This window comes from Hippocampus guttulatus, chromosome 23 (assembly GCF_054856545.1).
Source record: "Hippocampus guttulatus isolate MCC_2025c chromosome 23, RoL_Hgut_1.0, whole genome shotgun sequence".
In the NCBI taxonomy this organism is placed as follows: Eukaryota; Metazoa; Chordata; class Actinopteri; order Syngnathiformes; family Syngnathidae; genus Hippocampus; species Hippocampus guttulatus.
The window spans coordinates 5,173,808-5,196,399 of record NC_141283.1 but is presented as its reverse complement, the minus strand read 5'-3'; the positions used below and the strand labels follow the sequence as shown (position 1 = coordinate 5,196,399).

Sequence of the window (22,592 nt, the reverse complement as noted above, 5' to 3'; positions counted from 1 at the left end):
TGCTGATCGTTTGAACCAGATGTGCTGAAGTAGGGAGGGATGAAAAACAGGCAGGCTAAGTCTCTCGAGGAACCGGACTTCCACGCGCCAGATGCATGGTGTTGATGCTTGGCTGGCTTGCGCTTCTCTGGGTTGGAGTCGCCGGTGCATCAGCCCAGCCTTCCGTCTCCCCCCAGCTACATTTTGAAGCTCAATTTAGACTCTAAATTTTAAGAGTCTTCCATTCAGCTGCCTTTGGAATGTGGGAGGAAACCGGAGTACCCGGAGAAAACCCACACAAGCACGGGGGAGAACATGCAGACTTCACACGGGAATCTAACCCTGCACGTCGGTGTGAAACCAGTGCGATGACTGCATACCACACCTATGACACGAACCGCATCATTATACGCCTTCTTGTCACTCTCTCGGGCGACGTTCTTTGTTATTCTCTTGTGCCAGCAGGAAGAAGGCATCGTCATAGAAAAATGTCTTGTCTCACAGAACTTTACTGGCGTGTTGACAGCAGTTAACTGACTTTCACTTTCACTTGACTTTCAGCAGCTTTTTATGCAAGTTACAGACATTGCTTTTTGACCTGATTACGCCCAAATACTGATGCGGTTGAGTATTGCAATACCTTTTCACGGTCCCTTCTACGAATTACCATTTTAAATAGCTAAATTGGCTCAGATTGGCTGACAACCGGGTCAGGGTGTCCCCCGCCTACTGCCCGAAGACAGCTGGGATAGGCTCCGGCATGCCCGCGAACCTCGTGAGGATAAGCGGATCGGAAAATGGATGGATGGATGAATACCTAAATTGGGTTTTTCATGTCTTGATAGTAACAGTTCCCCACCCTGATACTAAGCGACTAGAGTATATACTGTATTCCTCAGGATGTCCATTTGGCTCCTCACAGATGTATCGTTTGTTCTAAGTTTACTGAAGCGAGCGTCGTCATCGTTTTGGTCATAAATTGTTTTGTACAGTTTTCCCCTGGTTTAAGAATTGCTTTAAATGAAAGAAAATTATTACAGACAAAAGGCCGCTGGTTGGATAAAAATGCGATGCTTTGAGGAAGTATGTGTCAGGGTGTGCCCATTGGGTGTGTGTGCGTGTGTGTAAGGAATGTCCATCGACAGGTGACTTTAATTTGCACTTTGACAGTTGTGACTTGACCTATTTTATTTTTTTCAGAATCCTACCCACATTATGTACTTTATCTATGTACTTTGGGGCACTGTACTAAAACAGAGGAGGCTTTTGGGAAGTGCATGCTCTGTCTTTTGCCATGTCTCCAATTGAGTTTTCAAACATTTGTCATTTTCAGATTTTACAGTGAGGCTAATGTGTTTAATATTTCTGAGTTGCATATTCAATTGATTGCATAAAACTGCAGATAGATCATAAAGTGAGGCAGACTGAATTCTGCCTCCCCACTATTAAAATATCACTAATAATACTTAATTATCTATAGTGTTCATAATGTCTTGAAGTAATTAAGCTCTTAACCACGGAACATAGCGCTAGAACGCAAGTATCGGAATGTTAAATAACGCACAATAGCTAAAAGACTGAGATAATACACAAACATACAAGGAAGTGTTATAAGATAAGAAAACCTTTATTTCTCTCACAATGGAGACATTTCCAATTATGCGAGGGGTGCCTTGATCTAATGCTGTCAGCATCTCCAGTAACCGCTTCTGTGATTAGAGTACATAGCTTATGCACAAAAAGTTCGGAAAAATCGGCTTTTGAATGACATTTCAGGATGAGCAACATTGACACCACTTTTTGGAAACAGTTTGTCGGTTGTTGAGTCTGAGCTGCGAATTTTGCAGCGGGTATCAAGTGTTGATCGCCTGGGATGATGAGGAGGCCTGCGATGATGGGTTACTAACACCTGAAAAACACACAAAAAAACCCCACACTTAATCCAAGACCAAATGTGTGCAAATAGATTTATCTACCGGAGTTTCCGCCACAGTTTTTGCGGCGGTTCAAAATATAAATTGCTGTTGCATAATGTGGCCACACTGCAAAGTACAGCCCATCAAATGCACTGCCCATCAAATTGTCAGGCGCAGCAGGGCCCTGTCAGAGAAAACACCCTTGGGCCGCTGTGGAGCGCCCGGAATGGCGCAAGGTCGTCTGCTCGATTCCAAAACGCAAAGCTTGCGCCGAATAAAATAGCCCACTTTTCAAATGACACCATACCTCTTCTTCCAAAGTTCTTCCAGATATGCCATCCGCTTGATGAATTTTCAGCACTCGAGCTCTAAAAGAATTGAAAAAAAAAAAAGAAAAAAAACCCCACACAAATCAGTACAGGATTGATGATCTGCCAACAAAGTGTGAAGGAATCGCGTTCTAACCTTTGTCCCACTTCCCGAAGCCTGAGACTGTGTGAACATCGATATTTCTGACCGAACCTGAAAAAAAATGGAGTGCAGACAAATCAGCATTCGACTGTCCAACTCTAATAAATCTTACCAGGAGTTATGACAAGATTTCTCATTTCGATCATAATTTTTTCAAAGAGTGTTACCAATAGCACAATAAAGGAAAGCGAAGCAAGGCTAACATCAAAACGTCTGTGAACAATTATGGGGCTGCTCAGATGTAATGATTGCGATTACTAGGCTCAAATTAACTGTGGATGATGACAGAAAACCGCTCACGCTCAAACCTCGGGAAAATTTAAGAGTGTTCAAGCAGCCTGCCATGCATGTTTTTGGAATGTGGGAGGAAACCGGAGTACCCGGAGAAAACCCACACGGGCATGGGGAGAATCAAACTTGCAACCTCTGTACTGTGAGGCCGACGTGCGAACCCAAACATCGTTTTTTTTTTTTTTTTAACAATTACGGTACATACCTTTTTGTCCAAGAGCGTTCCAAAAACTAATATGAAAAATCCCTACATAAAGAAGAGAAGAGAAGCTTTAGACAACAGTGCCGATTCAAGATGAAATGCAGCGGCTTGCGAAACATCGAACCAGAGCCACATCTGCGTATGATGACTCAATATAAATATGACATGGTTATGGCAGTTCTGAATTAGGACTAAACAGTGATGACTGTCGTAATGCTCGTTCCTTTTGGATGAACGAGGCTTTCAGTCACTTACAGCTCATCCATAATGCTCTGATTTTTAACTGGCTTTCAGACTAGTATGAGATGATCCGGCCTGTGCTTGTATTTTATATTCTCATATGTTTAGTTGTTTCTACTCCCAACTTGCATCTAACCCCATTTCTTGCGGTTGTTTTTGAAGTCCTGTAGGGGTATTTTGTTATTGATTAATTGGTAGAGTCTGGTTTAACAAAAAACAGTGGAAAGCACAAAACCAGTCAAACTAAAAATCAATTCTCATGCGGAGTCAAAAGCCAAAGAATAAAAAGGAGTTTGAAGACGAGTTTTAAAGATGAGCAGCGAGGGGGCTCGCCGAATGTTCATTTCAAAGAGGGGGAACGGGAACGGAAAAGGCTCCATCCCCTCTCGCTCGAACGGTGTCAGAGAAGTAAGATGGGGCCAGGCCATTTCAAGATTTGAAAGCAAATCATCGGCTCTTCAAAAGAACTCTAAAATGGAGAGGGAGCCAGTGAAGAATCAATAAATATATGAAAATGGGGTTAAAGTTGAAAATCTGGGAGAGAATGTCCAGCGTAGCTTGATTCAGTTGACTAAATTGACACGAGATTGAAAGATGACTTCCAAATATATGAATGAAATATCAACAGATAAACACAAAACATACAGAACGACATCCGAAGCTCACCTGCAGAGAATTGAAGAAGGCGAAGGTGATGTGGATTCCGAGATTAGTTGGGTCAACTAAGATTCCAACTCCAAGACCCCACGTTATTCCAAAAAAGGGTGTGAGGATGGCCAAGCTGCGAATAATGACGACCAGGACATACTTCTCATCTTCATGGGCACCGCGCGTCATCCCCCGACTCTGCAATATTTTAACTATCACCACAATTAGGATGATAATGTTGAGAAACACAATGAGCAGTGCCGGGACCACAAATGCCAGAAGTGCTCTCGACTTTTCCCAATTGAGCCAGCAGATGACATTTTCTCTAATGTATGCGTCGTTGGGTGCAGTCACGGCGATGGTAATGACTGTGATAATTAGCGGGGCCCCGTAGCCAAGCGAGAATCCAATAGCTAGCATTGTGTTTTTCGAAAGTCCTCCACCAAAGACTCTGACGGAGCGGTAGAACAGCAGTAGGGCAGATGCCAACATCCAGAAAAAGAGGGCTAAGTAAAAGAAATGGATGAAAAAAGTCGCGGCGGTGCAGGCATCTGGATTCTTTTTATCTCCCTCGGAGATACTTGCGCCGATAATGAACCAAATGTCTGCGATCAGAAGAGACATTGCGATGTTGATGATGGAAACGTGGCGCAAGTGTGACGTGTTGCTCTTTCGAACTTTTTTCCATATCAGCGCCTCGATAATCAGGCATATCACCAAGCATGCCATGGAAATACCGACGCCAATGTAGGTTATGAAATCCAGCACGCGGCTGTTGGGAACGCTGGGCGACATGAGTATCGAAAATGAGGTCAGGTGGTCACACCGACACGTGACCGTGTCGTCCTTTCGTTGAACGAGCTCGCAGCCTTCGCCGTCCCATCCTCCGAGTCCGTCGAAGAGGGAAAAGTTCCAGAACACGCACTGAGGGTTCCCAAGGCCGTCGTTTACGATGTCAAAGGTGAACGTGATGTCGTCGACGGTCGTGTCGGACTGAACCAGGACGACTCTCCCGTTGATGACCCTGCCCGAGGCGTTGTTCTCGTCTCTCGGGGGGAGTATGTTATCGAAAGATTCAAAGGTGATCACGGTGAGGTTGGTCTCTCCGTTAGACTGCGTGATGTCGATCTCCACGGTGGAATTAAAATCCCCGTTGAAGCTGTCGGTGAAAGTCGTTTTGTTCAAGACTATCAACGGCGTTTCAATGCTGAAAGAGCCATTGACAAGCCTGCTCGTGATACCCTCAAGGGAAAACAACAATAATGAGCTGACACTCTCATTTCTGGGAGTGACCTGTCTCGTGTCCTCAAGGAGAGCTTGAAGGTTAAGATTGTCCCACGATTCCCTTGCCTGATCTCGACTAAGGACGTCCGTCACGATAAGGACATCCTGAAGTAAAAAGGGGGGAAAAGAATTCAAGTCAGTCCATATCTTAACATCCACCGTTTGTGTATTGTTTGATGAGACAACACAAACACACCTCCATCGAGTCCCGACTGATCTGGATAGTTGGAGATGCTGTGACCAAGGTGGCTACATTGTTGAGAATTCTCACAATGAACTCAATGTCGTTGGGAGATTGAGTCACTTCCTCACTTAGAACAAGAGTAGCATTGCTGAGTTCCTCCAGGAAATCCGGCAATGTCCGTTCATTCAAAAACTGAATTGTCAGAGGAAAGACAAAACAGGAAACACAGTGTTACCATCAATCGGTGCCTCGAGGTTTCCGCACAGAAAATTGGACTACCAAGTGCAATGTCCAGACAACCACTGATCGAGAAATCGCTCCCGTTGGTTGGCCAATGACATTAATTTTGTGCCGAAAAAAAGTCAACCATCTCACCTCAGATTCAATCAATAGTTGCACAATTTTCTGGATGTTGCAGTTGTCTTCGCGATCTTCCCATTCTCCGCTTTCCCTGCAAATGGCAGTCCTGTTTCCGACATAATTTGTTGCACATGAAGCTTGACCCACTTCGTTTAAAAATCCATTTCCAAATTCTGGGTCACCTACACACGTGAATCCACCTGGAAAGATGTGCATGTTTACCTCTCTGATAGGGCAGGGGGGGAAATAGTCTGAAATGTGTGGCCGTTGCCGGCTCAATACTTACCATCGCTGACAAACAGCAACGTGATGTTCCGTGTGAATTGGGGAAATTCAATCACTTGGCAAACAATGCTTATTTCTTGGTTATCGCAGTCTTCCTGTGTGATTGTTTTCAGAAGTTGGATTGCAATGCCCGTTTCTAAACAAGTGCAAGAAAAAAAAAAACACTGTGACAGTCTTCACAAAAAGTAAAAAAAAAAAAAAAAATTTTTTTAAATTCTGTAAACTGAATGTGAATTTTTGAAAATCCCAGATTCAGTAAAAATCCACACATGAACCCCCCAGTTAAATGTTGCGTCGATTGGTCATGTAGTTTTTTTCCATTGTTCTCAGTATTAATTACAGCTAACTCACACTTTTGACGGTTCGAGCAATAATTTGGGAATAAACTGCAAAATGCCAAATGTAGATGCCTTTCTGTTTCAGTCTTACCTGTATTTGGGAAGTCTTTAAACTTGACACGGTAAGGTTCCTGGACAGAGCACTGGAGTGACAATTCCTGCCCAACCTCGCACACAATCGTGTTTTTTAGGGGAACAATCCGAATGGTGGGTGTTTCCAAAAGACTGAATCTTTCATTGGAGTCTTGCAGGAAACTTGAATCCCCATCAAACAGCCGACATTGATAGTGCCCTGAAATAATATTATGCCAATTACGTAAGACTTGACTGCGAATTACCAAGGTGGGAGATAACAGCAAAAGGAAAATGATTTCAACTGGTGTAAAGGTTAAGACTGAGTTGCTTTTCCACAATCTCCCCCAGAAAAGATGACAAGTGTGCAATAGTTGAGTACACTCGAACCCCTTTTCACCCCTATAACGTTCACATTTCAAAGTCCCGATTTCACGTCATTCATTCTCCATCTGCCGATTTTGCTGACAACGAATACCTTTTTTATAACGTGATCTTCATGATAACAACCAGATTTACTTGCGTAAACTCATGAAAAGGCCTTTGTTACATCAAACCATGGGAAGCTCACTGTCATCGCGACCTTGCTTATGAACAAAATGTTCAGTGAAGGATTCTCCTCTTTTGCTTTGTGATACGACTGATAGTCTATGTTCATTGTTGTGCCCCCGGAGGCACGACGCGGTCCTGACCACTGTCAGGTTTCCGCAAGGAAACGTAAACTCGGAAAGAATTGACAAAAAAGCTTAATGAACAAAAATTGGTCGCAGGACCAACAAAGTTTGACAAAGAACACTGGTACAACCCCGGTAAAACACTTGCAAAAAGGGTGAAGGATAAAAAAAACGAATGAAAATTGCTTGTCAATAAATGGAGAAGAAGAAACCCAAACGCGTACAATCCAAAAAAAAAATGACACGAGCGTCCTTAAATAGTCGACTGATTATTTAGGCAGCAGATGTGCAAAATAGAGCAATGGCCCTCTTCTGCCACCTGCTGGAGAAACACAAGAGCAGGACCATGACAAGCACATGGTCTGAAAACACGTCCGGTAAAGGGAAGCAAATCTTTCTTTCTGAGAAGGCGGAAATTGTCCCGCACGTTCAAAAGGGAGTCTCCCAGGTCAGCCGAGACATCCTTAATGGCAACAAAATCATGGCAGATTGAAAGATGTTTGTTGGAACGAGGTTCGAAGGGATACATTTTGTTGATTTTAAGATCATAGACGGTGCTTCAAGTGTTTCTTACCGTTGTCAGTAAAAAAGAAATTGGTGATCACAAGCGTTTCCATTCGATTAGCCCGTGAAAACCTGTGCAGGTCATCTTCGATTATTAAAGCACGATCAATTGTCCATTCGCTCGAGGTGATACGAAACTGGAGCGTCTGTGGTGGTGGGCCACATGTCACATTCAATCTGTCGTTGAAGAATACGCCACGTGGTTGAAATGTTAAGTTTCTGCTGCCTTTGATGAAAAACAACACAGAGGGTGTTACAATTATTATTCAGCTGAAGATTTTCCAGAAAAAATCTGCCAAATGCCCACGACCCTTGTAAGGACAAGCAGATTAGAAAATGGATAGGCGGATGGATAAACCAAATGATGCGATGACATGAAAAATGTCTCCAAAATTATGAGTTACTTACTCTCAAACCTCATCGGGAAGCTATTCCTCAGGTCATTGAATATTGCCACCAGAAGTGCATCAACATCCTGGTCTTGAATTGTCATATTTGCAGTAATTTCAAAGTCAAAAATGGTGCTACCAGTCCTATAGAAAACATTTAAAATCAGATTTGACTACAGTGCGTGAACTTAATCAGAGCAACTTGAAAAATGAGAGAGATATGTTTCTTATTTGATCACTCATGAACCGAAAAGGTAGCTTTGACCAGAATTATGAAACAAAGGCCAAAAGTCTTGCATTGAACTGTCGTAACGGCAAGGTAAGGTAAATCATTGTTTAAAAAAAAAAATAATTCAATCTACCTGAAGGCCAAGAGATCAGCTGAAAGTAGACCAGGGATATGGATCTTAGAATGCGTTTCAATCTATTTGCAAGTATGAGAACATCCAACGTGTGAGTTCGACAATGATACCAGTGACAACAATTGCAAGCGTTCTTTGAAATGACCACAAGAAAAAAAGAACTCACAGCTTGTGAACATCTCTGGTGAACACTGTTACTTTCATCATTGTATGATTCATCAAAGTCAATCTCCAAAGTGACCGATAATGACCTCTCTAAAATGCAGAAGTAGCTGGTCAGTACAAATTATTTAACGACTTCATTTTGAAGAGTCATTATGTAAAACTTAATTACCGTCTATTGTCGTGGCCGGTGTAGACAAACCTAAAGAGTGAATTGGAGAGGAAAGTTGAATTAGAAGAAGTTCTCAAACAGTCCAGGAGAAAATATTGGATAAAGTATTGGACTGTTGTTGAATTAAACACTAAAATGTCACAGCAAGGGTGAAGGAAAGTTCTCTCACGTGAATTTGTTTCAAGATTGTGAAACCAGTGCGATTCTGAAATGTGTCGTTTTACTTTACCTTTGATGGAGTTCATGTATTTGTACTTGTGAGTTAAGATTTGAGGTGAATGAATGGAAGAGTTGTATACTGTACTGGAGTGTATGTCTCGGATACTTTACTTTCTGTTGATGGTGAGGTGGTTGTTGCGGTGGTCGCTGTTGTCGCTGTTGTCGCTGTTGTCCCTGTTGTCGCTGTTGTCGCTGTTGTCACTGTTGTCGCTATTGTTGTTGTTGTCGCTGTTGTCACTGTTGTCACTGTTGTCGCTATTGTTGTTGTTGCTGCTGTCGTTGCTGTCGTCGGTGTCGTCTGTGTTGTGGTTGGAGTTGGGGTTGGTGTTGGAGTTGGGGGTGTTTTTGATGGACAGGCGGTGGTGAGATCTGTGGGGCACAGTTGGAATATGTTTCTTATTCACAAGTAAAAATGACTGAAATGATCATTACATGATGTTTGCTTGCAAATTTAATTAAGAGTCAGTGATGGGGATTCCGTTCCTGGTATGGAACGGTTCGGAGGGACGGATATTTGGGGATGGAGGCTTAGAAGTCTCTTTCAAAAGGTACAAGGCAAGAACGGAAAATGGGTTTTCATCCCTAACTGGGTCAAGTATCGATGGATGAAATTTTCACAATCAAGAGACAGAAATACATCTACACGCATGAGCTTGAGAAAATGGATGGATGGAGACCAGCAATGCTTTCCGTCTTTGAATGACGTTTCATCACATTCACAAGAGCTGCACTTACTTGTGATTGGCTGACAGAACTTCCCAAATTGAGGGATTCCATTGATGCAGGCACAGGTGAATGGACTGGCATTGCTGCATGGACCATACGTGTCGCAGATGTCACATGACCAAGTGAAGGAATCTTCACATTGACATTCGGTTCCTCCGGCAGAGTTTAGGGGGCAGGCTGAAAAAGATATTTGCACCACAGTATTTATTGGTGACCCATTTCGAAACAGAATTAGAACAGCTCCTTACATTTGTCGAGGAGCGCTATCACCTGACAGAAAGCCTCACCTGTGGACAAGGTCCAGCTTGACAGTGTTAAGTCATCAGTTATCTCTAAAGCAGATGAGACGTTAGCCACGGCATCCCTCAGCCGATTAATGATCTCTGATGGCTCCATGTTGGTTGGAGTGTCAACCGTGAGGACAATGTCCACTGAAGCAGAGTAGCGTCGCAGGAGACAGGAGAAAATGTTACTCCAAATGTAGTCATCCAAACCTATTCCCCCAATACTTCAAAACAGTTCCAGACATGTCCGATGCTGAATTATCCCAAACAGTACCTTCGGTCAGTGGTGGACATGGGCCGATGGCTGTGGAGCAAATGTTGGAAAAAATATATTACTCTGTAAAGGGAAAAACCAATGTCCTGATCATCACAGTCATAAGAGCTGCACTTGCTTGAGATTGGCTGACAGAACTTCCCAAATGGAGGGATTCCATTGATGCAGTCACAGGTGAATGGACTGGCATTGCTGCATGCACCATACGTGTCGCAGATGTCACATGACCAAGTGAAGGAATCTTCACATTGACATTTGGTTCCTCCGGCAGAGTTTAGGGGGCAGGCTGAAAAAGATATTTGCACCACAGTATTTATTGGTGACCCATTTCAAAACAGAATTAGAACGGCTCCTGACATTTGTCGAGGAGCGCTATCACCTGACAGAAAGCCTCACCTGTGGACAAGGTCCAGCTTGACAGTGTTAAATCATCAGTTATCTCTAAAGCAGATGAGACGTTAGCCACGGCATCCCTCAGCCGATTAATGATCTCTGATGGCTCGATGTTGGTTGGAGTGTCCACCGTGAGGACAATGTCCACTGAAGCAGAGTAGCGTCGCAGGAGACAGGAGAAAATGTTACTCCAAATGCAGTCATCCAAACCTCTTCCCCCAATACTTCAAAACAGTTCCAGACATGTCCGATGCTGAATTATCCCGTATCTTTGTACAGTACCTTCGGTCAGTGGTGGACATGGGCCGATGGCTGTGGAGCAAATGTTGGAAAAAATATATCACTCTGTAAAGGGAAAAACCAATGTCCTGATGGTCACATTCACAAGAGCTGCACTTACTTGAGATTGGCTGACAGAACTTCCCAAATGGAGGGATTCCATTGATGCAGTCACAGGTGAATGGACTGGCATTGCTGCATGCACCATACGTATCGCAGATGTCACATGACCAAGTGAAGGAATCTTCACATTGACATTCGGTTCCTCCGGCAGAGTTGAGGGGGCAGGCTGAAAAAGATATTTGCACCACAGTATTTATTGGTGACCCATTTCAAAACAGAATTAGAACGGCTCCTTACATTTGTCGAGGAGCCCGATCACCTGACAGAAAGCCTCACCTGTGGACAAGGTCCAGCTTGACAGTGTTAAATCATCAGTTATCTCTAAAGCAGATGAGACGTTAGCCACGGCATCCCTCAGCCGATTAATGATCTCTGATGGCTCCATGTTGGTTGGAGTGTCCACCGTGAGGACAATGTCCACTGAAGCAGAGTAGCGTCGCAGGAGACAGGAGAAAATGTTACTCCAAATGCAGTCATCCAAACCTATTCCCCCAATACTTCAAAACAGTTCCAGACATGTCCGATGCTGAAATATCCCGAATCTTTGTACAGTACCTTCGGTCAGTGGTGGACATGGGCCGATGGCTGTGAAGCAAATGTTGTAAAAAATATATTACTCTGTAAAGGGAAAAACCAATGTCCTGATGGTCACATTCACAAGAGCTGCACTTACTTGAGATTGGCTGACAGAACGTCCCAAATGGAGGGATTCCATTGATGCAGTCACAGGTGAATGGACTGGCATTGCTGCATGCACCATACGTGTCGCAGATGTCACATGACCAAGTGAAGGAATCTTCACATTGACATTCGGTTCCTCCGGCAGAGTTTAGGGGGCAGGCTGAAAAAGATATTTGTGCCACAGTATTTATTGGTGACCCATTTCAAAACAGAATTAGAACGGCTCCTTACATTTGTCGAGGAGCCCGATCACCTGGCAGAAAGCCTCACCTGTGGACAAGGTCCAGCTTGACAGTGTTAAATCATCAGTTATCTCTAAAGCAGATGAGACGTTAGCCACGGCATCCCTCAGCCGATTAATGATCTCTGATGGCTCGATGTTGGTTGGAGTGTCCACCGTGAGGACAATGTCCACTGAAGCAGAGTAGCGTCGCAGGAGACAGGAGAAAATGTTACTCCAAATGCAGTCATCCAAACCTCTTCCCCCAATACTTCAAAACAGTTCCAAACATCTCCGATGCTGAATTATCCCGTATCTTTGTACAGTACCTTCGGTCAGTGGTGGACATGGGCCGATGGCTGTGGAGCAAATGTTGGAAAAAATATATCACTCTGTAAAGGGAAAAACCAATGTCCTGATGGTCACATTCACAAGAGCTGCACTTACTTGAGATTGGCTGACAGAACGTCCCAAATGGAGGGATTCCATTGATGCAGTCACAGGTGAATGGACTGGCATTGCTGCATGCACCATACGTGTCGCAGATGTCACATGACCAAGTGAAGGAATCTTCACATTGACATTCGGTTCCTCCGGCAGAGTTTAGGGGGCAGGCTGAAAAAGATATTTGCACCACAGTATTTATTGGTGACCCATTTCAAAAAAGAATTAGAACGGCTCCTTACATTTGTCGAGGAGCGCTATCACCTGACAGAAAGCCTCACCTGTGGACAAGGTCCAGCTTGACAGTGTTAAATCATCAGTTATCTCTAAAGCAGATGAGACGTTAGCCACGGCATCCCTCAGCCGATTAATGATCTCTGATGGCTCGATGTTGGTTGGAGTGTCCACCGTGAGGACAATGTCCACTGAAGCACAGTAGCGTCGCAGGAGACAGGAGAAAATGTTACTCCAAATGCAGTCAACCAAACCTATTCCCCCAATACTTCAAAACAGTTCCAGACATGTCCGATGCTGAATTATCCCGAATCTTTGTACAGTACCTTCGGTCAGTGGTGGACATGGGCCGATGGCTGTGAAGAAAATGTTGGAAAAAATATATTACTCTGTAAAGGGAAAAACCAATGTCCTGATCATCACGGTCATAAGAGCTGCACTTGCTTGAGATTGGCTGACAGAACTTCCCAAATGGAGGGATTCCATTGATGCAGTCACAGGTGAATGGACTGGCATTGCTGCATGCACCATACGTATCGCAGATGTCACATGACCAAGTGAAGGAATCTTCACATTGACATTCGGTTCCTCCGGCAGAGTTGAGGGGGCAGGCTGAAAAAGATATTTGCACCACAGTATTTATTGGTGACCCATTTCAAAACAGAATTAGAACGGCTCCTTACATTTGTCGAGGAGCCCGATCACCTGACAGAAAGCCTCACCTGTGGACAAGGTCCAGCTTGACAGTGTTAAATCATCAGTTATCTCTAAAGCAGATGAGACGTTAGCCACGGCATCCCTCAGCCGATTAATGATCTCTGATGGCTCCATGTTGGTTGGAGTGTCCACCGTGAGGACAATGTCCACTGAAGCAGAGTAGCGTCGCAGGAGACAGGAGAAAATGTTACTCCAAATGCAGTCATCCAAACCTATTCCCCCAATACTTCAAAACAGTTCCAGACATGTCCGATGCTGAAATATCCCGAATCTTTGTACAGTACCTTCGGTCAGTGGTGGACATGGGCCGATGGCTGTGAAGCAAATGTTGTAAAAAATATATTACTCTGTAAAGGGAAAAACCAATGTCCTGATCATCACGGTCATAAGAGCTGCACTTGCTTGAGATTGGCTGACAGAACTTCCCAAATGGAGGGATTCCATTGATGCAGTCACAGGTGAATGGACTGGCATTGCTGCATGCACCATACGTATCGCAGATGTCACATGACCAAGTGAAGGAATCTTCACATTGACATTCGGTTCCTCCGGCAGAGTTGAGGGGGCAGGCTGAAAAAGATATTTGCACCACAGTATTTATTGGTGACCCATTTCAAAACAGAATCAGAACGGCTCCTTACATTTGTCGAGGAGCCCGATCACCTGACAGAAAGCCTCACCTGTGGACAAGGTCCAGCTTGACAGTGTTAAATCATCAGTTATCTCTAAAGCAGATGAGACGTTAGCCACGGCATCCCTCAGCCGTTTAATGATCTCTGATGGCTCCATGTTGGTTGGAGTGTCCACCGTGAGGACAATGTCCACTGAAGCAGAGTAGCGTCGCAGGAGACAGGAGAAAATGTTACTCCAAATGCAGTCATCCAAACCTCTTCCCCCAATACTTCAAAACAGATCCAAACATCTCCGATGCTGAATTATCCCGTATCTTTGTACAGTACCTTCGGTCAGTGGTGGACATGGGCCGATGGCTGTGGAGCAAATGTTGGAAAAGATTTATCACTCTGTAAAGGGAAAAACCAATGTCCTGATGGTCACATTCACAAGAGCTGCACTTACTTGAGATTGGCTGACAGAACGTCCCAAATGGAGGGATTCCATTGATGCAGTCACAGGTGAATGGACTGGCATTGCTGCATGCACCATACGTGTCGCAGATGTCACATGACCAAGTGAAGGAATCTTCACATTGACATTCGGTTCCTCCGGCAGAGTTTAGGGGGCAGGCTGAAAAAGATATTTGCACCACAGTATTTATTGGTGACCCATTTCAAAAAAGAATTAGAACGGCTCCTTACATTTGTCGAGGAGCGCTATCACCTGACAGAAAGCCTCACCTGTGGACAAGGTCCAGCTTGACAGTGTTAAATCATCAGTTATCTCTAAAGCAGATGAGACGTTAGCCACGGCATCCCTCAGCCGATTAATGATCTCTGATGGCTCCATGTTGGTTGGAGTGTCCACCGTGAGGACAATGTCCACTGAAGCAGAGTAGCGTCGCAGGAGACAGGAGAAAATGTTACTCCAAATGCAGTCATCCAAACCTCTTCCCCCAATACTTCAAAACAGATCCAAACATCTCCGATGCTGAATTATCCCGAATCTTTGTACAGTACCTTCGGTCAGTGGTGGACATGGGCCGATGGCTGTGAAGCAAATGTTGGAAAAAATATATTACTCTGTAAAGGGAAAAACCAATGTCCTGATCATCACGGTCATAAGAGCTGCACTTGCTTGAGATTGGCTGACAGAACTTCCCAAATGGAGGGATTCCATTGATGCAGTCACAGGTGAATGGACTGGCATTGCTGCATGCACCATACGTATCGCAGATGTCACATGACCAAGTGAAGGAATCTTCACATTGACATTCGGTTCCTCCGGCAGAGTTTAGGGGGCAGGCTGAAAAAGATATTTGCACCACAGTATTTATTGGTGACCCATTTCAAAACAGAATCAGAACGGCTCCTTACATTTGTCGAGGAGCCCGATCACCTGACAGAAAGCCTCACCTGTGGACAAGGTCCAGCTTGACAGTGTTAAATCATCAGTTATCTCTAAAGCAGATGAGACGTTAGCCACGGCATCCCTCAGCCGATTAATGATCTCTGATGGCTCCATGTTGGTTGGAGTGTCCACCGTGAGGACAATGTCCACTGAAGCAGAGTAGCGTCGCAGGAGACAGGAGAAAATGTTACTCCAAATGCAGTCATCCAAACCTCTTCCCCCAATACTTCAAAACAGTTCCAAACATCTCCGATGCTGAATTATCCCGTATCTTTGTACAGTACCTTCGGTCAGTGGCGGACATGGGCCGATGGCTGTGGAGCAAATGTTGGAAAAAATATATCATTCTGTAAAGGGAAAAACCAATGTCCTGATGGTCACATTCACAAGAGCTGCACTTACTTGAGATTGGCTGACAGAACGTCCCAAATGGAGGGATTCCATTGATGCAGTCACAGGTGAATGGACTGGCATTGCTGCATGCACCATAGATGTCGCAGATGTCACATGACCAAGTGAAGGAATCTTCACATTGACATTCGGTTCCTCCGGCAGAGTTTAGGGGGCAGGCTGAAAAAGATATTTGCACCACAGTATTTATTGGTGACCCATTTCAAAAAAGAATTAGAACGGCTCCTTACATTTGTCGAGGAGCGCTATCACCTGACAGAAAGCCTCACCTGTGGACAAGGTCCAGCTTGACAGTGTTAAATCATCAGTTATCTCTAAAGCAGATGAGACGTTAGCCACGGCATCCCTCAGCCGATTAATGATCTCTGATGGCTCCATGTTGGTTGGAGTGTCCACCGTGAGGACAATGTCCACTGAAGCACAGTAGCGTCGCAGGAGACAGGAGAAAATGTTACTCCAAATGCAGTCATCCAAACCTATTCCCCCAATACTTCAAAACAGTTCCAGACATGTCCGATGCTGAATTATCCCGAATCTTTGTACAGTACCTTCGGTCAGTGGTGGACATGGGCCGATGGCTGTGAAGCAAATGTTGTAAAAAATATATTACTCTGTAAAGGGAAAAACCAATGTCCTGATCATCACGGTCATAAGAGCTGCACTTGCTTGAGATTGGCTGACAGAACTTCCCAAATGGAGGGATTCCATTGATGCAGTCACAGGTGAATGGACTGGCATTGCTGCATGCACCATACGTATCGCAGATGTCACATGACCAAGTGAAGGAATCTTCACATTGACATTCGGTTCCTCCGGCAGAGTTGAGGGGGCAGGCTGAAAAAGATATTTGCACCACAGTATTTATTGGTGACCCATTTCAAAACAGAATTAGAACGGCTCCTTACATTTGTCGAGGAGCCCGATCACCTGACAGAAAGCCTCACCTGTGGACAAGGTCCAGCTTGACAGTGTTAAATCATCAGTTATCTCTAAAGCAGATGAGACGTTAGCCACGGCATCCCTCAGCCGATTAATGATCTCTGATGGCTCCATGTTGGTTGGAGTGTCCACTGTGAGGACAATGTCCACTGAAGCAGAGTAGCGTCGCAGGAGACAGGAGAAAATGTTACTCCAAATGCAGTCATCCAAACCTCTTCCCCAAATACTTCAAAACAGTTCCAGACATGTCCGATGCTGAATTATCCCAAATCTTTGTACAGTACCTTCGGTCAGTGGTGGACATGGGCCGATGGCTGTGGAGCAAATGTTGGAAAAAATATATTACTCTGTAAAGGGAAAAACCAATGTCCTGATCATCACAGTCATAAGAGCTGCACTTGCTTGAGATTGGCTGACAGAACTTCCCAAATGGAGGGATTCCATTGATGCAGTCACAGGTGAATGGACTGGCATTGCTGCATGCACCATACGTGTCGCAGATGTCACATGACCAAGTGAAGGAATCTTCACATTGACATTCGGTTCCTCCGGCAGAGTTTAGGGGGCAGGCTGAAAAAGATATTTGCACCACAGTATTTATTGGTGACCTATTTCAAAACAGAATTAGAACGGCTCCTGACATTTGTCGAGGAGCGCTATCACCTGACAGAAAGCCTCACCTGTGGACAAGGTCCAGCTTGACAGTGTTAAATCATCAGTTATCTCTAAAGCCGATGAGACGTTAGCCACGGCGTCCCTCAGCCGATTAATGATCTCTGATGGCTCCATGTTGGTTGGAGTGTCCACCGTGAGGACAATGTCCACTGAAGCAGAGTAGCGTCGCAGGAGACAGGAGAAAATGTTACTCCAAATGCAGTCATCCAAACCTCTTCCCCCAATACTTCAAAACAGTTCCAAACATCTCCGATGCTGAATTATCCCGTATCTTTGTACAGTACCTTCGGTCAGTGGTGGACATGGGCCGATGGCTGTGGAGCAAATGTTGGAAAAAATATATCACTCTGTAAAGGGAAAAACCAATGTCCTGATGGTCACATTCACAAGAGCTGCACTTACTTGAGATTGGCTGACAGAACGTCCCAAATGGAGGGATTCCATTGATGCAGTCACAGGTGAATGGACTGGCATTGCTGCATGCACCATACGTGTCGCAGATGTCACATGACCAAGTGAAGGAATCTTCACATTGACATTTGGTTCCTCCGGCAGAGTTTAGGGGGCAGGCTGAAAAAGATATTTGCACGACAGTATTTATTGGTGACCCATTTCAAAAAAGAATTAGAACGGCTCCTTACATTTGTCGAGGAGCGCTATCACCTGACAGAAAGCCTCACCTGTGGACAAGGTCCAGCTTGACAGTGTTAAATCATCAGTTATCTCTAAAGCAGATGAGACGTTAGCCACGGCATCCCTCAGCCGATTAATGATCTCTGATGGCTCCATGTTGGTTGGAGTGTCCACCGTGAGGACAATGTCCACTGAAGCAGAGTAGCGTCGCAGGAGACAGGAGAAAATGTTACTCCAAATGCAGTCATCCAAACCTATTCCCCCAATACTTCAAAACAGTTCCAGACATGTCCGATGCTGAATTATCCCGAATCTTTGTACAGTACCTTCGGTCAGTGGTGGACATGGGCCGATGGCTGTGAAGCAAATGTTGTAAAAAATATATTACTCTGTAAAGGGAAAAACCAATGTCCTGATCATCACGGTTATAAGAGCTGCACTTGCTTGAGATTGGCTGACAGAACTTCCCAAATGGAGGGATTCCATTGATGCAGTCACAGGTGAAATGACTGGCATTGCTGCATGCACCATACGTGTCGCAGATGTCACATGACCAAGTGAAGGAATCTTCACATTGACATTCGGTTCCTCCGGCAGAGTTTAGGGGGCAGGCTGAAAAAGATATTTGAGCCACAGTATTTATTGGTGACCCATTTCAAAACAGAATTAGAACGGCTCCTTACATTTGTCGAGGAGCCCGATCACCTGACAGAAAGCCTCACCTGTGGACAAGGTCCAGCTTGACAGTGTTAAATCATCAGTTATCTCTAAAGCAGATGAGACGTTAGCCACGGCATCCCTCAGCCGATTAATGATCTCTGATGGCTCGATGTTGGTTGGAGTGTCCACCGTGAGGACAATGTCCACTGAAGCAGAGTAGCGTCGCAGGAGACAGGAGAAAATGTTACTCCAAATGCAGTCATCCAAACCTCTTCCCCCAATACTTCAAAACAGTTCCAAACATCTCCGATGCTGAATTATCCCGTATCTTTGTACAGTACCTTCGGTCAGTGGCGGACATGGGCCGATGGCTGTGGAGCAAATGTTGGAAAAAATATATCACTCTGTAAAGGGAAAAACCAATGTCCTGATGGTCACATTCACAAGAGCTGCACTTACTTGAGATTGGCTGACAGAACGTCCCAAATGGAGGGATTCCATTGATGCAGTCACAGGTGAATGGACTGGCATTGCTGCATGCACCATAGATGTCGCAGATGTCACATGACCAAGTGAAGGAATCTTCACATTGACATTCGGTTCCTCCGGCAGAGTTTAGGGGGCAGGCTGAAAAAGATATTTGCACCACAGTATTTATTGGTGACCCATTTCAAAAAAGAATTAGAACGGCTCCTTACATTTGTCGAGGAGCGCTATCACCTGACAGAAAGCCTCACCTGTGGACAAGGTCCAGCTTGACAGTGTTAAATCATCAGTTATCTCTAAAGCAGATGAGACGTTAGCCACGGCATCCCTCAGCCGATTAATGATCTCTGATGGCTCCATGTTGGTTGGAGTGTCCACCGTGAGGACAATGTCCACTGAAGCAGAGTAGCGTCGCAGGAGACAGGAGAAAATGTTACTCCAAATGCAGTCATCCAAACCTATTCCCCCAATACTTCAAAACAGTTCCAGACATGTCCGATGCTGAATTATCCCGAATCTTTGTACAGTACCTTCGGTCAGTGGTGGACATGGGCCGATGGCTGTGAAGCAAATGTTGTAAAAAATATATTACTCTGTAAAGGGAAAAACCAATGTCCTGATCATCACGGTCATAAGAGCTGCACTTGCTTGAGATTGGCTGACAGAACTTCCCAAATGGAGGGATTCCATTGATGCAGTCACAGGTGAATGGACTGGCATTGCTGCATGCAACATACGTGTCGCAGATGTCACATGACCAAGTGAAGGAATCTTCACATTGACACTCGGTTCCTCCGGCAGAGTTTAGGGGGCAGGCTGAAAAAGATATTTGCGCCACAGTATTTATTGGTGACCCATTTCAAAACAGAATTAGAACGGCTCCTTACATTTGTCGAGGAGCGCTATCACCTGACAGAAAGCCTCACCTGTGGACAAGGTCCAGCTTGACAGTGTTAAATCATCAGTTATCTCTAAAGCAGATGAGACGTTAGCCACGGCATCCCTCAGCCGATTAATGATCTCTGATGGCTCCATGTTGGTTGGAGTGTCCACCGTGAGGACAATGTCCACTGAAGCAGAGTAGCGTCGCAGGAGACAGGAGAAAATGTTACTCCAAATGCAGTCATCCAAACCTATTCCCCCAATACTTCAAAACAGTTCCAGACATGTCCGATGCTGAATGATCCCGAATCTTTGTACAGTACCTTCAGTCAGTGGTGGACATGGGCCGATGGCTGTGGAGCAAATGTTGGAAAAAATATATTACTCTCTAAAGGGAAAAACCAATGTCCTGATCATAACGGTCATAAGAGCTGCACTTGCTTGAGATTGGCTGACAGAACTTCCCAAATGGAGGGATTCCATTGATGCAGTCACAGGTGAATGGACTGGCATTGTTGCATGCACCATACGTGTCGCAGATGTCACATGACCAAGTGAAGGAATCTTCACATTGACATTCGGTTCCTCCGGCAGAGTTTAGGGGGCAGGCTGAAAAAGATAATTGCACCACAGTATTTATTGGTGACCCATTTCAAAACAAATTTAGAACGGCTCCTTACATTTGTCAAGGAGCGCTATCACCTGACAGAAAGCCTCACCTGTGGACAAGGTCCAGCTTGACAGTGTTAAATCATCAGTTATCTCTAAAGCAGATGAGACGTTAGCCACGGCATCCCTCAGCCGATTAATGATCTCTGATGGCTCCATGTTGGTTGGAGTGTCCACCGTGAGGACAATGTCCACTGAAGCAGAGTAGCGTCGCAGGAGACAGGAGAAAATGTTACTCCAAATGCAGTCATCCAAACCTATTCCCCCAATACTTCAAAACAGTTCCAGACATGTCCGATGCTGAATTATCCCGAATCTTTGTACAGTACCTTCGGTCAGTGGTGGACATGGGCCGATGGCTGTGAAGCAAATGTTGTAAAAAATATATTACTCTGTAAAGGGAAAAACCAATGTCCTGATCATCACGGTCATAATAGCTGCACTTGCTTGAGATTGGCTGACAGAACGTCCCAAATGGAGGGATTCCATTGATGCAGTCACAGGTGAATGGACTGGCATTGCTGCATGCACCATACGTGTCGCAGATGTCACATGACCAAGTGAAGGAATCTTCACATTGACACTCGGTTCCTCCGGCAGAGTTTAGGGGGCAGGCTGAAAAAGATATTTGTGCCACAGTATTTATTGGTGACCCATTTCAAAACAAATTTAGAACGGCTCCTTACATTTGTCAAGGAGCGCTATCACCTGACAGAAAGCCTCACCTGTGGACAAGGTCCAGCTTGACAGTGTTAAATCATCAGTTATCTCTAAAGCAGATGAGACGTTAGCCACGGCATCCCTCAGCCGATTAATGATCTCTGATGGCTCCATGTTGGTTGGAGTGTCCACCGTGAGGACAATGTCCACTGAAGCAGAGTAGCGTCACAGGAGACAGGAGAAAATGTTACTTCAAATGCAGTCATCCAAACCTATTCCCCCAATACTTCAAAACATTTCCAAACTTCTCCGATGCTGAATTATCCCGTATCTTTGTACAGTACCTTCGGTCAGTGGTGGACATGGGCCGATGGCTGTGGAGCAAATGTTGGAAAAAATATATTACTCTGTAAAGGGAAAAACCAATGTCCTGATCGTCACATTCACAAGAGCTGCACTTACTTGAGATTGGCTGACAGAACGTCCCAAATGGAGGGATTCCATTGATGCAGTCACAGGTGAATGGACTGGCATTGCTGCATGCACCATACGTGTCACAGATGTCACATGACCAAGTGAAGGAATCTTCACATTGACACTCGGTTCCTCCGGCAGAGTTTAGGGGGCAGGCTGAAAAAGATATTTGCGCCACAGTATTTATTGGTGACCCATTTCAAAACAGAATTAGAACGGCTCCTTACATTTGTCGAGGAGCCCGATCACCTGACAGAAAGCCTCACCTGTGGACAAGGTCCAGCTTGACAGTGTTAAATCATCAGTTATCTCTAAAGCAGATGAGACGTTAGCTACGGCATCCCTCAGCCGATTAATGATCTCTGATGGCTCGATGTTGGTTGGAGTGTCCACCGTGAGGACAATGTCCACTGAAGCAGAGTAGCGTCGCAGGAGACAGGAGAAAATGTTACTCCAAATGCAGTCATCCAAACCTCTTCCCCCAATACTTTAAAACAGTTCCAAACATCTCCGATGCTGAATTATCCCATATCTTTGTACAGTACCTTCGGTCAGTGGTAGACATGGGCCGATGGCTGTGGAGCAAATGTTGTAAAAAATATATTACTCTGTAAAGGGAAAAACCAATGTCCTGAGCGTCACGGTCATAAGAGCTGCACTTACTTGAGATTGGCTGACAGAACGTCCCAAATGGAGGGATTCCATTGATGCAGTCACAGGTGAATGGACTGGCATTGCTGCATGCACCATACGTGTCACAGATGTCACATGACCAAGTGAAGGAATCTTCACATTGACATTCGGTTCCTCCGGCAGAGTTTAGGGGGCAGGCTGAAAAAGATATTTGCACCACAGTATTTATTGGTGACCCATTTCAAAACAGAATTAGAA

The 22,592-nt window shown here is 44.9% G+C and overlaps 1 protein-coding gene and 2 long non-coding RNA genes across 5 annotated transcripts; all 3 read right to left on the bottom strand.

The window, feature by feature from the left end:
* Window positions 1-1,585: 1,585 nt before the first annotated feature.
* On the bottom strand, window positions 1,586-11,322 carry LOC147185852 (adhesion G protein-coupled receptor F1-like). 2 transcript variants are annotated; one of them, XM_086104123.1, is made up of 17 exons: window positions 11,168-11,322; window positions 10,890-11,057; window positions 8,924-9,181; window positions 8,594-8,623; window positions 8,426-8,514; window positions 8,260-8,321; window positions 7,917-8,041; window positions 7,519-7,734; window positions 6,290-6,490; window positions 5,862-5,996; window positions 5,591-5,775; window positions 5,228-5,407; window positions 3,766-5,136; window positions 2,863-2,904; window positions 2,361-2,417; window positions 2,203-2,263; window positions 1,586-1,888 (listed from the first exon to the last, which is right to left on the bottom strand). In XM_086104123.1, the coding sequence occupies exons 1-17, from the start codon at window positions 11,274-11,276 to the stop codon at window positions 1,833-1,835; spliced, it is 3,345 nt and encodes a 1,114-aa protein (XP_085960249.1). In that variant the 5' UTR covers window positions 11,277-11,322; the 3' UTR covers window positions 1,586-1,832. The 2 variants fall into 2 exon arrangements, with proteins under 2 accessions (XP_085960249.1, XP_085960248.1); XM_086104122.1 differs by lacking the exons at window positions 10,890-11,057; window positions 11,168-11,322 and adding exons at window positions 9,548-9,715; window positions 9,826-9,965.
* A 3,901-nt stretch (window positions 11,323-15,223) lies between these two features.
* Window positions 15,224-15,779, bottom strand: LOC147185851 (uncharacterized). The gene is made up of 3 exons (XR_015099441.1): window positions 15,615-15,779; window positions 15,497-15,526; window positions 15,224-15,361 (listed from the first exon to the last, which is right to left on the bottom strand). It is a non-coding gene; the product is annotated as an uncharacterized LOC147185851 (long non-coding RNA).
* Window positions 15,780-17,646: 1,867 nt separating this feature from the next.
* On the bottom strand, window positions 17,647-19,154 carry LOC147185850 (uncharacterized). 2 transcript variants are annotated; one of them, XR_015099439.1, is made up of 4 exons: window positions 18,990-19,154; window positions 18,872-18,901; window positions 17,918-18,061; window positions 17,647-17,807 (listed from the first exon to the last, which is right to left on the bottom strand). It is a non-coding gene; the product is annotated as an uncharacterized LOC147185850 (long non-coding RNA). The 2 variants fall into 2 exon arrangements; XR_015099440.1 differs by lacking the exons at window positions 17,647-17,807; window positions 17,918-18,061 and adding an exon at window positions 18,599-18,736.
* Window positions 19,155-22,592: the final 3,438 nt, after the last annotated feature.